Source organism: Schistocerca serialis, chromosome 7, assembly GCF_023864345.2.
Source record: "Schistocerca serialis cubense isolate TAMUIC-IGC-003099 chromosome 7, iqSchSeri2.2, whole genome shotgun sequence".
Classification (NCBI taxonomy): domain Eukaryota; kingdom Metazoa; phylum Arthropoda; class Insecta; order Orthoptera; family Acrididae; genus Schistocerca; species Schistocerca serialis.
In genome coordinates this window covers 83,407,822-83,422,728 of record NC_064644.1, presented here as the reverse complement: position 1 = coordinate 83,422,728, position 14,907 = coordinate 83,407,822, and the positions used below count along the sequence as shown (strand labels likewise).

General features: G+C 44.0%; 1 protein-coding gene across 1 annotated transcript in view; it reads right to left on the bottom strand.

The window, feature by feature from the left end:
- The window catches only part of LOC126412901 (uncharacterized), a 380,720-nt gene that overhangs the window by 42,829 nt on the left and 322,984 nt on the right, over positions 1–14,907 (bottom strand). Inside the window, exon 5 of the mRNA XM_050082790.1 lies at positions 12,258–12,400. Within this exon, the coding sequence (XP_049938747.1) occupies positions 12,258–12,400 (143 nt within the window). The remainder of the gene's footprint in view (positions 1–12,257; positions 12,401–14,907) is intronic.

Below are 14,907 nucleotides of genomic sequence, written 5' to 3'. Positions count from 1 at the left end.
ATTCAGAACCATCTTCAGATCTGATATTTCAGTTACAGGAGTAACTGGACGGGTTACACCTGTAACTGAAATATCAGATCTGAAGATGGTTCTGAATGCACCGAAACCGGTCATAAGAATAAAAAAAAATTTGCAATCAAGACGGATTTTAAGTAACATAATGATGGCGATATTTCTCGTTGAATCTATTTTCGGAATAAATAAGTAAGCAAAAAACAAAAAGTGTTTTGCATCAAAGCGGACTTACAATTCCCATATTGTTGTTTTTCGGCGACAGCATGATCACAGTGCATCCGGTCTCCGCCAGCTGTTTCCGGAATCGAGGACGCTAAACTGGGTTACGTAAGACTCTACAGGGTGCGACGAAAAGTTCGGTGAATGCTCTCAGAAAAGGAAGCAAGCGTTACAAACGAAATATCGTTACTGGTCTTTAAATTAACCGCCATTTGCTACAACACACTTCTGGAATTGGCTGTAAGGGAACTGTCAGAAAGTGCTTCTTGCGTAATTGCTCGAAGCGCCGTGGTCACGAACTGTCGAAAATTAGCATCATTGCAGGAGATGAGCCCTGGTGCTGCCAGTGCAATCCGGAGACCAAGACGCAATCAATGCCATCGTGTTCATCGTCCTCCCCGCCTCCTGGGAGTACAAATTCATGTTAGATCAAGCCCCTGCTGTCGTAACAGGCAATCACATTCGTCTTACTCGCATAATTTGTCGGCCTACTTATTTTGGGAGGCGGGGAAGATGATGAACAACCTCCCATTGTCTATCGCTTAGTTTCCGGAGAACCAAGTCCCATCTCCTGTAATGACGCGGACATCCAAAAACGTGTGACCAAGGCGCTTCGAGTGATTCCACAAGAAGCGGTTGCTGACAATTTTCGACAGCCTTACAACCAATATCGAAAACGTGTTGTAGCTGATGGTGGTTACTTTGAAGGCCAATAAAGGTATTTTGCTTGTAACGCTCGTTTCCTTTATTTTCTGAGACCATCTTGTATTGTATGGAAGAGGTCTGAAGCCGCTTCAACCTCCTGCTCTGGGATGTGGGCCGTGACGCCTGCGTGTTCGGAGCCGAGTGCTGCGTTATAGCTTCTGCCATTAAGAAGACGTCGAATGCATGTGGCTGAGCTACACTAACGCGCCAAAGATAATGGTACAGGCGTGCGTATTCGAATACAGAAATATGCAACCAGGCAGATTACGGCGCTGCGATCGCCAACGTCTGTATAAGACAACAAGTGTCTGGCACAGTTGTTAGATCGGTTACTGCTGCTACAATGGCAGGTTACCAAGATTTAAGCGAGTTTCAACGTGGTGTTATAGTCGGCCCACGAGCAATGGGGCACAGCATCTCTGAGGTAGCGATGAAGTGGGGATTTTCCCATATGACCATTTCACGAGTTTATCGTAAATATCGAGTCTCCGACATCGCTGCTGGCGTAAAAAGATCCTGCAACAACGGGATCAACGACGGCTGAAGAGAATCGTTCAATGCGACAGAAGTGCAACCCTTCCGCAGATTTCAATGCTGGGCCATCAACAAATGTCAGCGTGCTAACCATTCAACGAAACATCACCGATACATACTTTCGAAGCCGAAGGCCTACTTGTGTACTCTTGATGACTGCACGACACGAAGCTTTACGCCTCGCCTGGGGCCGTCAACATCGAGGTTGTCGCCTGATCGGACGAGTCTCATTTCAAATTGTATCGAGTGGACTGACGTGTACGGGTAAAGAGACAACGTCATGAGTCCATGGACCCTGCATGTCTGCAGGGGACTTTTCAAGCTGGTGGAGGCTCTGTAATGGTGTGGGGCGTGTGCAGCTGGAGTGACATGGGACTCCTGATACGTCTATATACGACTCTGACAGGCGACATGTGCGTAAGCAACCTGTCTGATCACCTGCATCCATTCATGCCCACTGTGCATTCTGACGGACTTGGGCAATTCCAGCAGGACAATGTGACACCCCACAGGTCCGGGATTGGTACAGAGTGGCTCCAGGAGTTTAATCACTTCCGCTGGCCACTCCCCAGACATGAACATTATTGAACATAACTGGGATGCGTTGCAACGTGCTGTTAAGAAGAGATCTCCACCCCCTTCGCACTCTTACGGATTGATGGACAGCCCTGCAGGATTTATGGTGTCAGTTCCCTCCAGCACTACTTCAGACATTAGTCGAGTCTATGCCACGTCGTGTTGCGGCACTTCTGCGAGCTCGTGGGGCCCCTACACGAATTAGGCAGGTGTACCAGTTTCTTTGGCTCTTCAGTGTATTTGTGTCTCGAGAAACACGTGGTGAGTACTGTATATTCTTTCCTTCATTATTGGAATACCCAGATAAGTTTTTCGAATGTATGACATGAAGAGAGACCCATTCTGTTACATAGTCGAGATGATTTTCGGTGACACTGAAAAGCAAGATTACAAGCAACTTCAAATAAATTCAGCAAAACAGTGATATGTCAGTTACCCTCCAGTGCGTGAAAGACAAACATAAATTTTAGAATAAGATACCCTGAGCACCTGAGGCACTCAAAAGCAGAAACACATTGCCTACACCATATTTCAAAACCACCTCACATAGCGGAATTACCATGCTACTGGCATAAAAACACCAGTAAGCAATAATAATAATTCGTAGACAATTAATGCCCACGTACCACAACACAGAAATGATCCACTACAGAAACTTTAGTCGTCAAAAGCGATATACGCCACCCTCCTCACTTGATCATATTGTTTTTGGAAGTTATAATGTAGGCTTAAAATTTCCAGTTCAGATTTTGCTGTGCTGCAGATGACATGTTACACTGAGTAATGATATGAGGCTGAAATGGCTAGACAGCCACAGAACATACGTAACGTAGTATAAGATAACGTTCAAGCTGATTCGCCTGAAGAAAACTCTCTACGTTCGGGCGGTGAAACTGGTTGCCCTAAGACCACGAATGTACAGGTCTACTGATTTAAAAAAATAAGCTGTCTTTGGGTGATGTCGATCATCGGCGGGTGATGTCGGTCATCAGCAGAAACCCTTTATGTCCGTGCCATTGTGACTGTACTCTTAGATCACGAATACTATGCTGGGCACTAAAATTGTAGCACCAAGAAGGATAGCGAACAGCTAAATTTGGCTACTGTACATACAGAATGTAGTAGAAAGAGTGGATGATCAAAACTGAAATGAAATGATCGTATAGCAGGCAAGAGGGCTGTTCGGCCAGCAGGTGCAAATCCGTCAGGTATATATGCTATTTTGGTCACTCTGTAAATTCTGTTTCTTACGTAAATATCGATATGCGTAGCTCACACAGAGTAAAGCCATGTAGCTGAGTAACCTTTGACTATTGCCCTGCCTGAGGTCGCTAGCAAAATTAAGCGCAGTCTAATTTGAGCAGTGTTGAGTAGAAGACGTGTTTTGAAGAATGGCTAGGAAATTTTGTTTATATGTGAGATATGGGATCGATGGAATTAGATTATTAATATTTTTGGACAATTTTGGAGAGAGAAGCTAAGGAGATTATTTGTGAGTTTTTCTGGAATGTTGAGAGATTGAGGTAGGCACGCAAGAACGTAGGATTGTTTTGTGTTATTAAGATTGTAGTAACGGAGCCCAGACAGTAACACTGTTACATGGATTGCTCTGCTAGGAAGATGAGATTTCCCTTGCTTGCAGTTATTCCTTAAAGTCATGTTACGTCATTACTATTGTGAACATTCAATTGAGTTTTAAAGCATTACTTTTGAATATAGAGTTTCATTTGAATTTTGTCAGTGCCGTGTGAACTGCTCTGCTTTCGAGGAATATTCAAAAATGCTTGTCAAGACACAAGGCAAGTGAAATACAGTCTAGGCCCAGGAATTTCTTTGTAAGTTGCACATTTATTTCAGAAGTCAGCTTATTTTTAGGATATCATTACATTTTTATAGAAACAGTTATCTTCAATTTGTAGACAGTGCTAAGCAAATCATCTTAAATCTTTGTGTAATTCAGTACAGTCAGAGTTTTGCACAGTTAAATTATGAATTAGTTTGTTTGGTAATCATTTTGGAAAAATTGTGGTGGACAGTTTTAGGATAGAGAGAAGCAGACTAGTTGTTAAGTTACAAGTCTTTCTACTTGACGCCACATCTCCGACTTGAGAGTCGATAAAGATGAGATGAAATGATTAGGACAACACAAGCATAGAGTTCCCGAGCGAAGAAAAAGTCCGACTTGGCCGGGAATCGATCTCGAGATCCCACAGTCTTGAGGCAGTGACGCTGACTACTTTTTTAAACATTTATTTTAGGAACAATGTTACACTTTCGAAATGATTTAAACAAAAACAGTTTGATCATTGCAATTATGCCGATGTTAAAGAAATACAACAGACGATTATGTTACTGACTAAATTACCAGAAAGAATTAATTTCAAAATCGAGGAAAGATTTTTAAAGACATTCAAACTTCGTCAAACATGAATAAATAAAAACCTCCATCTTGAATTACATGCTCTCCAATCTTTACAGAAGCATAAATAGTACTTTATGAAGGATATCAGCAAGTTTTTTGGATAATTTTTAATATATTAATGTACAGAAGGAAATCGTCTCCGTGAGAGACAAGTTAAGGGTAGAAACTAATCGTTAACCTTCTCAGCTCAGTCAGACTAGCTATGAGCATTTCACACAATTGTATGGAAATCACCAAAACTTATACAGAATGTGGAAGATTTATACCCATCGCACATAAAAACAATTTAATAATCACATTAGCCAATCTCTTAAATACTTGAAAACTGCGGAAAAGAGATGTTATGAAGTGGACTAGCCTTCCAACTACACTTTCTGGACACTAATGGAATGTTAATTATGTGATCAGACCTATATGACAAGTCTTTCACTGGAAAACTGACTTACACATCACAGAGCAAAAATGAACAGGGTGATTTGACAGCCATTGAATATTACATTATATCAGATACAATCTTATGGTTTAAACCAATCGATAAAGACAATTCTCATATTTATACTACAAACCAATAATGCAGCTTTAATGTTTTGTGTTTTGACACTATCAGACACACAATCTGACTGTCACGTAAGCTCTGTACATTACTTTATAAAATTTCAAAAACTACTTTCTGAAGTAGAAAAAGCACACACCAAAAATTTACACTAAAAATTTAAATAATATCTTTAAGGAAACTACAACACATCACTGTCAACACAGTCTTTTTTTTATATTAACCAGCTGACGTATGGCGTTCGTGGCCGGGCGGACTTCTATGCACAAAATCTACTTCATAGCCCCACTTTCGTAACGCTTTAACAACAGTCGCAGCACTGAATAACTTGACAAAAACACAGTATTTTTCCTGATCCAGTTTCCATGTATGGACGGTTTCAGAATTGAGGCTAATTACCTGTGTAATCCAGTCATTCCAGGGATGTCGGCTGAACAGGACGGGATTCTTTGTCAAAAGCAAATACCAGAGTATTCCTCCTGAGGTTTGTAGCCACGGTGAACCCAGCGACGAAATTTAGGTTAAACAACCGAAATTCCAATTAGCAGCAACACGACCAGAAGGAGCGATCAGACCACAAGGAATATGAAGAAACACGGAGATTAAAGGACGGAGAGCACTCGGCGAAGCACAAGTACAGCGATGTAAACACTGAAGTGCAGCGCAACAGTACACAACGTCCACTCGCTAGCGCGGCTGAAACGGAACTTACAAGGGGAGGCCGCCAATTATGAAATTCAGATTCGATTCATACTGCGCATAGTAAAAGCTCATGGCCAGTGGTGTAATGTGGCAAAGCACCAAGAGGCACTTCTCAGCCGTTGTCGAGAAAATCGACAGTTAAAAGAAACCGTTGCGGTGAAATACTCTCTGCGATTATTAAATTTCTAAAGTGTAGTGGCGCAGCGGTAAGCGCTCGGGTTCGTAATCCGAAGGTCGCCGGATCGAATCTCGCCCCATGCAGCCTTTATTTTTTTTTTTTTTTAGTATTTGTTTTTTGCAATTCAAATGTGTGTATACACAAACACACACACACACACACACACACACACACACACACACACACACATATATATATATATATATATATATATATATATATATATATATATAATTCCCAGCAATCAGTTGCAACAATTATGCGTATAATAAGTTGTTGAAAGTCGTTTGTCGTGGAAAAACTGGCGACTTGGAACATCATTATGTTTTCCGCAAACAAAGTTGTATTTCACAAATGTTATTAATTGTCTTCATAATGTTAACGACGTATAGTTAACGGAAGACGTAGAAACGATATTCCGAAATGAATACGGATAGCGTAAGTCAAACGTTCGAATTAGAATAGAAACTCCACGAACACAATTTTTCTGTGGCAGGTATGAAATATAAACTCCGTTACTCGCTCGTTAGACTTGAAGGACAGATGTTGAATGGGCCGAAACGAGCCGCCGCATAACAGCGAGGTTGCCTGCTAACTTCGAAAGAAGGTAGATGCGGTCCCTAGCGCAACTTATAACATCGTCGAAAATCAGTGCGGACGTGAGAGCTTTGGTACACCCTGTTAAACAAACGAAAAAAATGGAGGCGGTACAACTGGAGAGCGATCCGCCTTCACCAACATGCATAAGCAATTCATTAATAGTTTATATATATATATATATTTGAATTACAAAAAACTAATAATAAATAGATGTTGAATGGCGCGAGATTCGATCCGGCGACCTTCGGCTTACGAACCCGGGCACTTACCGCTGCGCCACGAAGCTGTACAACATTATTAATCGTAGAGAGTATTTCACCGCAACGGTTTCTTTTCACTGTCGATTTTCTCGACAACGGCTGAGAAGTGCATCTTGGTGCTTTGCCACATTACACCTCTGGCCATGAGCTTTTATTATGCGCAGTATGAATCGAATCTGAATTTCACAATTGGCGGCCTCCCCTTGTTAGACCACAAGCTGCGGACTGAAGGTATACGGGTGCGAACTTTAGGATACAGAGCTGTCAGCTCTGTCTAGGATAGCATCAATGGCTCTATCCCAGCTGGGTATCAAGTCGAACTGAACTTAGATAATGGTACGTCACTGTAAGCTGCTTCAGCCTTATGCAAGAGTTGATCACTCGTTGTGGCTAGCGTCTCAGTCTGTCGGTAAGCTATGACTAGATGTTCTGAGTGGGTGGGAGGTGTTGAGCACGCGCTGGCCCAGGCAGCCACCGCACACCCTCCGTCTCCCAGCAGGGCTGGTCAGCGTGTGTAACATACGGTCTTGCATTATCTTGTTGCAAGTATGTCACAGAGACATCAAAAACAGGACACAGCCATTGGACTGTCAGAAACGTATCAGCTGCTGTCAAAATTACCAGTTATGCAAACCAAAGGTGATCATGTGCTATACAAGTCGATTCAAAAGTTATGTCCCATGGGACAAATTCGGTATTAGAGGAGACAGTGAGAATCACAACAATTCACTATTACCACATCACCGAAATGATAGTCACATGCAGAGCGTAATACTACTAGGCCGGTTATCTGTGAGGCAATTGATTAATGTAGTCTGATAGATGGGTATTAAAGGGGCGCCAGTACTTTGGTGCTATTCTGTAGTGTAGTGACTCGCCCAGCAACGTACATACATCAGGAGAAGGCGGAAATGGTTGTCATCGGTGCGCCGGGCACGAGTCAGCAGCAGACCACTACAGGTGACATCCAAACCAGCGCAAGCCTAACCACAACGGGTCAAGTCTACACTGTTCACAACAAAGACATTTATGACGACCATGCACAGCAAAAAGTCTCACTAGGTAAAGAGATACTGAGTTCAACTCTATAAAGAAGGAAGTCCGCACAGAAACACGGCATCAGTCAAGCACCTGCGTACGGGATATTGTCCTCTAATCATTTCCATTTCTATCGAATCAACTTTGTGCGAGAACTGATGTAACTGACAGGCAAGTGCAATTCTGTGAATGATTTGAAAATGATGTACACACCAGCGGAATCTTGAAGCTGATATTTTCTTCAGTAATGAAGCTTATTTCCATTTGAACTGGACGGTGGCCGGCCGGAATGCCCGAGCGGTTCTAGACGCTACATTCTGGAACCGCGCGACAGCTATGGTCGCAGGTTCGAATCCTGCCTCGGGCATGGATGTGTGTGATCTCCTTTAGTTAGTTAGGTTTAAGTAGTTCTACATCTACATCTACATTTATACTCCGCAAGCCACACAACGGTGTGTGGGGGAGGACACTTTACGTGCCACTGTCATTACCTCCCTTTTCTGTTCCAGTCGCGTATGGTTCGCGGGAAGAACGACTGTCTGAAAGCCTCCGTGCGCGCTCGAATCTCTCTAATTTTACATTCGTAATCTCCTCGGGAGGTATAAGTAGGGGGAAGCAATATATTCGATACCTCATCCAGAAACGCACCCTCTTGAAACCTGGTGAGCAAGCTACACCGCGATGCAGAGCGCCTCTCTTGCAGAGTCTGCCACTTGAGTTTGCTAAACATCTCCGTAACGCTATCACGGTTACTAAATAACCCTGTGACGAAACGCGCTGCTCTTCTTTGGATCTTCTCTATCTCCTCCGTCAACCCGATCTGGAACGGATCCCACACTGATGAGCAATACTCAAGTATAGGTCGAACGAGTGTTTTGTAAGCCACCTCCTTTGTTGATGGACTACATTTTCTAAGGACTCTCCCAACGAATCTCAACCTGGTACCCGCCTTACCAACAATTAATTTTATATGATCATTCCACTTCAAATCGTTCCCCACGCATACTCCCAGACATTTTACAGAAGTAACTGCTACCAGTGTTTGTTCCGCTATCATGTAATCATACAATAATGGATACTTCTTTCTATGTATTCGCAATACATTACATTTGTCTATGTTAAGGGTCAGTTGCCACTCCCTGCACCAAGTGCCTATCCGCTGCAGATCTTGCTGCATTTCGCTGCAATTTTCTAATGCTGCAACTTCTCTGTATACTACAGCATCAACCGCGAAACTATCCGACACTATCTACTAGGTCATTTACATATATTGTGAAAAGTAGTGGTCCTATAACACTCCCCTGTGGCACGCCAGAGGTTACTTTAACGTCTGTAGACGTCTCTTCATTGATAACAACATGCTGTGTTCTGTTTGCTAAAAACTCTTCAATCCAGCCACACAGGTGGTCTGATATTCCGTAGGCTCTTACTTTGTTTATCAGGCGACAGTGCGTAACTGTATCGAACGCCTTCCGGAAGTCAAGGAAAATAGCATCTACCTGGGAGCCTGTATCTAATATTTTCTGGGTCTCATGAACAAATAAAGCGAGTTGGGTCTCACATGATCGCTGTTTCCGGAATCCATGTTGATTCCTACAGAGTAGATTCTGGGTTTCCAAAAACGACATGATACTCAGCAAAAAACGTGTTCTAAAATTCTACAACAGATCGACGTCAGAGACATAGGTCTATAGTTTTGCGCATCTGATCGACGACCCTTCTTGAAGACTGGGACTACCTGTGCTCTTTTCCAATCATTTGGAACCTTCCGTTCCTCTAGAGACTTGCGGTATACGGCTGTTAGAAGGGGGGGGGGGGGCAAGTTCTTTCGCGTACTCTGTGTAGAATCTAATTGGTATCCCGTGAGGTCCAGTGGACTTTCCTCTGTTGAGTGATTTCAGTTGCTTTTCTATTCCTTGGACACTTATTTCGATGTCAGTTCTAAGTTCTAGGGGACTGATGACCACAGCAGTTAAGCCCCTTGGTGCTCAGAGCCATTTGAACCATTTTTGAACTGGACGGTGAATAGACGTAACACTGTCCAGTGGGTAAATGACAATCCCCTTCTCACTGTCGAGGCATACACTCAGACAAACAGGATTTAAATGTATGGTGTGGCATACATGAGGATATCCTCACTGCTCCCATATTTTGTAATGGATGCCCAATGCTGCATGCAACAGAAATCATCTTGAGAAAACATGTAGGGTTTTCTTGCAGCACGATGACGGACCTGCACACTTTGGAGTAAACGTGCGCCGACTCCTCAGTGATGTACTTCCTGGGCGCTGGGTTGGTGGCCGGGGTCCAGTAGAACGGCTACCTAGGTTGCCAGACCTCACACCACTGGACTTTCTCCTTCAGGTGAACCTCAAATCTACATTTTACACCAGCAACATTAGTTGACCTGCAGGAGAAATATCACCAGACCCTGTACAGAAATACCAACAGTGACGTTACTGTCAGAGTCCAGCACTCTCCATCGTCATGTCAGACATGTCGTCTGCAGGTACGTGCGGACAACTGACTGGAGATGACGACTGCACTATACTGCTAAGTATCAGGCAGTCCAGATGTGAAAATTACCGAACTATCAGTTTAATAAGTCACAGCTGCAAAGTACTAACGCGAATTCTTTACAGACGAATGGAAAAACTGATAGAAGCCGACCTCGGGGAAGATCAGTTTGGATTCCGTAGAAATGTTGGAACACGTGAGGCAATACTGACCCTACGACTTATCTTAGAAGAAAGATTAAGGAAAGGCAAACCTACGTTTCTTGCATTTGTAGACTTAGAGAAAGCTTTTGACAATGTTAACTGGAATACTCTCTTTCAAATTCTGAAGGTGGCAGGGGTAAAATACAGGGAGCGAAAGGCTATTTACAATTTGTACAGAAAGCAGATGGCAGTTATATGAGTCGAGGGGTATGAAAGGGAAGCAGTGGTTGGGAAGGGAGTGAGACAGGGTTGTAGCCTCTCCCCGACGTTATTCAATCTGTACATTGAGCAAGCAGTAAAGGAAACAAAAGAAAAGTTCGGAGTAGATATTAAAATCCATGGAGAAGAAATAAAAACTTTGAGGTTCGCCGATGACATTGTAATTCTGTCAGAGACAGTAAAGGACTTGGAAGAGCAGTTGAACGGAATGGACAGTGTCTTGAAAGGAGGATATAAGATGAACATCAACAAAAGCAAAACGAGGATAATGGAATGTAGTCGAATTAAGTCGGGTGATGCTGAGGGAATTAGATTAGGAAATGAGACACTTAAAGTAGTAAAGGAGTTTTGCTATTTGGGGAGCAAAATAACTGATGATGGTCGAAGTAGAGAGGGTATAAAATGTAGACTGGCAATGGCAAGCAAAGCGTTTCTGAAGAAGAAAAATTTGAAACATCGAGTATAGTTTTAAATGTCAGGAAGTCGTTTCTGAAAGTATTTGTATGGAGTGTAGCCATGTATGGAAGTGAAACATGGACGATAACTAGTTTGGACAAGAAGAGAATAGAAGCTTTCGAAATGTGGTGCTACAGAAGAATGCTGAAGATTAGATGGGTAGATCACATAACTAATGAGGAAGTATTGAATAGAATTGGGGAGAATAGGAGCTTGTGGCACAACTTGACTAGAAGAAGGGATCGGTTGGTAGGACATGTTCTGAGACATCGAGGGATCACCTATTTAGTATTGGAGGGCAGCGTGGAGGGTAAAAATCGTAGAGGGAGACCAAGAGATGAATACACTAAGCAGATTCTGAAGGATGTAGGTTGCAGTAGGTACTGGGATATGAAGAAGCTTACACAGGGTAGGGTAGCATGGAGAGCTGCATCAAACCAGTTTCAGGACTAAAGACAACAACAACAACAATCAGGCAGTCATTGACTGACGATGCACCATTTGTTAATACGATTAAAGCACATCTGTAGCAAACATTCGTCTACAAACTGCCTATTGGCTTCTGTCTCGGGTTCTTCGGCCGACGTTCATCTAATGATTTTTCTGACGTTTCGCCAGCACGAGTGGCTGGCATTGTCAAAGCTTCACCCTCCATTGCCGGTGGTGAACTGGCAATGGAGGGTAAAGCTTTGACAATGCCAGCCACTCGTGCTGGCGAAACGTCAGAAAAATCATTAGATGAACGTCGGCCGAAGAACCCGAGACAGAAGCCAATAGGCAGTTTGTCAACAAGTGACCACGAAAGCCTTAACAATTTTGTATACATTCGTCTGTTTGTATTTTCACTGTCTCCACTAATTACGGCTTTGTCTTGTTGGCTAAGACTATCGAATCACCAAGGTCGACTTCTGAATCACAGTGAGCACTATTAACGTGTACTTTTAAACATCAGTAGACATAATAATTTTTGTGGAATTCTCTAGCAGAGTGTACGAAATTTTTCATACGCCGTGGATAGCATGTGTAGAGTTGAATATGTTTCAGAGTGTAGCACACTCACCTGGGAGTCTATGAAGAGGAAGTGCATCTGCAGGAAGGTGAAGAGCGCTCTCAGCACGGCGAGTGTGAAGCGGGCGTCACCGCCGCAGCCCGCGTGCACTACCGCCTCCAGGGCGCCCTCCGCCAGTGCTGCCAACCCCAGCACTGCAAAAACACCAGCAGCTTCAGCATCGCCGCTATGGATGGCACTCACTACATCTACAAGTAGGCGTACAGTGTTAATTATCGCTCCTAAAAAAAATCAAATTACATGATTAGCAGCTCCTCATAAGCGATACGTTTTGTACATGTGCTATCTGATCAGAAGTACGAGGACACTTCTTTGTAATGCAGAACTGACCACCAGATGTCGCGAGAGGCAAGCCCGCTAGTACAAAAGTAAGTGGGGAGTTTTGCGTTGTTAGCAGGGAAGTGGTAACAGCAGAGTCGGTCAGTCAGGTGAGCTCAGTGACTTTGAACGTGGACCAGTCGTTGGATGTGTCACCTGAAGTAACAAATCCATCTGGGGATTTCTACGCTAACTGTTGGTAATGTGATTGTGAAGTGGAACCGTGAAGAACCAACCATAGCTGAACCTAGACCAGGCAGAGCTCATGTAGTGACAGATAAATGGTTCAAATGGCTCTGAGCACTGTGGGACTTAACATCTGTGGTCATCAGTCCCGTAGAACTTAGAACTAATTAAACCTAACTAACCTATGGACATCACACACATCCATGCCCGAGGCAGGATTCGAACCTGCGACCGTAGCGGTCACGCGGTTCCAGACTGAAGCGCCTAGAACCGCACGGCCACACCGGCCGGCTAGTGACAGATAAGGACCGTGGTGCAATGCGGAGGGTGATTTCAAAAAATCGCACGAAATCACCGTAAGGAATCACTTCTGAGCTACGAAATTCTGCCAGCAGTCCAACTAGCACAAAGGCTAAAAAGGACGGCGTACAGTGGTCGAGGAGCTCATCATAAGCTGTAGATATCTGCAGTCTTCAGTACCCGACGCTTGTGGTGGTGTAAAGAGAGATGCCAGTGGGCAATGTGTGGCTGGGAACGAATGATCTGGAGTGACGAATCACGCTGTACCCTGGTGCAATGCAGTGAAACGATTCGAGTTCAACAAACGCCTGTAGGACATTACTTGCCATCATGATTAGTGCCAACAGTAAAGTAGAGAGGAGGTGGAGTTGGGGTATGGGGGTGTTTTTCGTGGTTACAGTGTGGTACCGTTGTTGCTCTGAAGGATCCCTATACTGCGTAGGGTAGAGCAACAGTTTGGAGGCGATGACTATATCAGCTTGGCAATGGAACCCGTCATAAAACAATACCTGTGAGGCAACTGTTTGTTGACAACAGCATTCCTGAAATGTACTGGCCCGCTCAGAATCACGACGAGAACACAAAATAATGCACTTTTGGGATGAGTGTGGACTTCGCTCCAGCGTCCGTCATCAGTATCTTCTATGGTTTCGGGTCGCAAGGAAGAATGGGCTGCAATTCCTCCTCAGACATTCAGAAGCACTGAAAGTGTCAGCAGCAGAGTTCAAGTAGTCATAAAGAAGAACGATCGACAATCTCCAAATTAATGTCCACCATTAGGCGTCAGGCTACTTTTGATATCTGCCGTCGTGATGCACTACGGAATCCCCGAACTACAGCGCCGTAGTATGTCGCTATATGCGCCAGAACGAAGTGGCCCAACCCACTGACAAAATACGTGCGTCAGTTCGTTTCCTGCATTTGAGGGGAATCAACGCTACAACAGACCGCTCTGCGCAGGATGCAGCGTACGGCAGGAACGCACCATTGTGTGAAACAGTGGTTAGGTGGCGCTAAGCCTACACTGTGGTCAAACGTTTCTAAAAGGTGAACAAAGAAGTCTGTCTGTATGCAGACTGAAGCGACGAATGAAAATTCGTACCGAGCTAGGGATTCGAACCTGGTTCTGCTGCTCATTAGTCAGATGCGCTGACCACTTCACCTCCCGGACACAGTGGCTACGCACCACTGCACGGACTACCCTATCACGCACCCCTCCTCAGTCCAAGTTCCCGTTCACGCCTCAGCTGACTTGGTATTCCCCCTAAATTGGAAAAATATTGCAGTGGCTCTGCAGCTGTATTGAAATAGAGCCACAGCATCGAACGAAACGGAGGGTGTTGCCTGAAACCCAGGCACAAGTGTGTTAATCGAGTGAAGTTATACGGTTCCAGAGACTTTTCCAAGTTCCCTGGAACCATATAAACTATCTGATCACCTGGCTGAAAATGACTTACAACTTCATAACGCCCTCCATCGGTAATGCTGGAATTCAATATGGTATTGCCCACCCTTAGCCTTGATGACAGCTTCCTATCTCGAAGGCATACGTTCAGTCTCACACACACACACACACACACACACACACACACACACACACACACACACACACATTGACTCAAAAATTAAAGACACCACCAGTATTCCATTCCATCTCCGAGTGAAGTTTTCAGAATGTTTCCTTCTCGTGAGGAAAACGCAGCATCTGCACGCCCGCTCCTCCTAGAGCCGCTTCCCAGTTATCCTCAAGTAGACACTGATAAAGACAGATGTGTATCAGGCGTGCACAACAGTGGAAAAATTATCACTTAACCAGTAATGGGGAAAACAAAGTTCA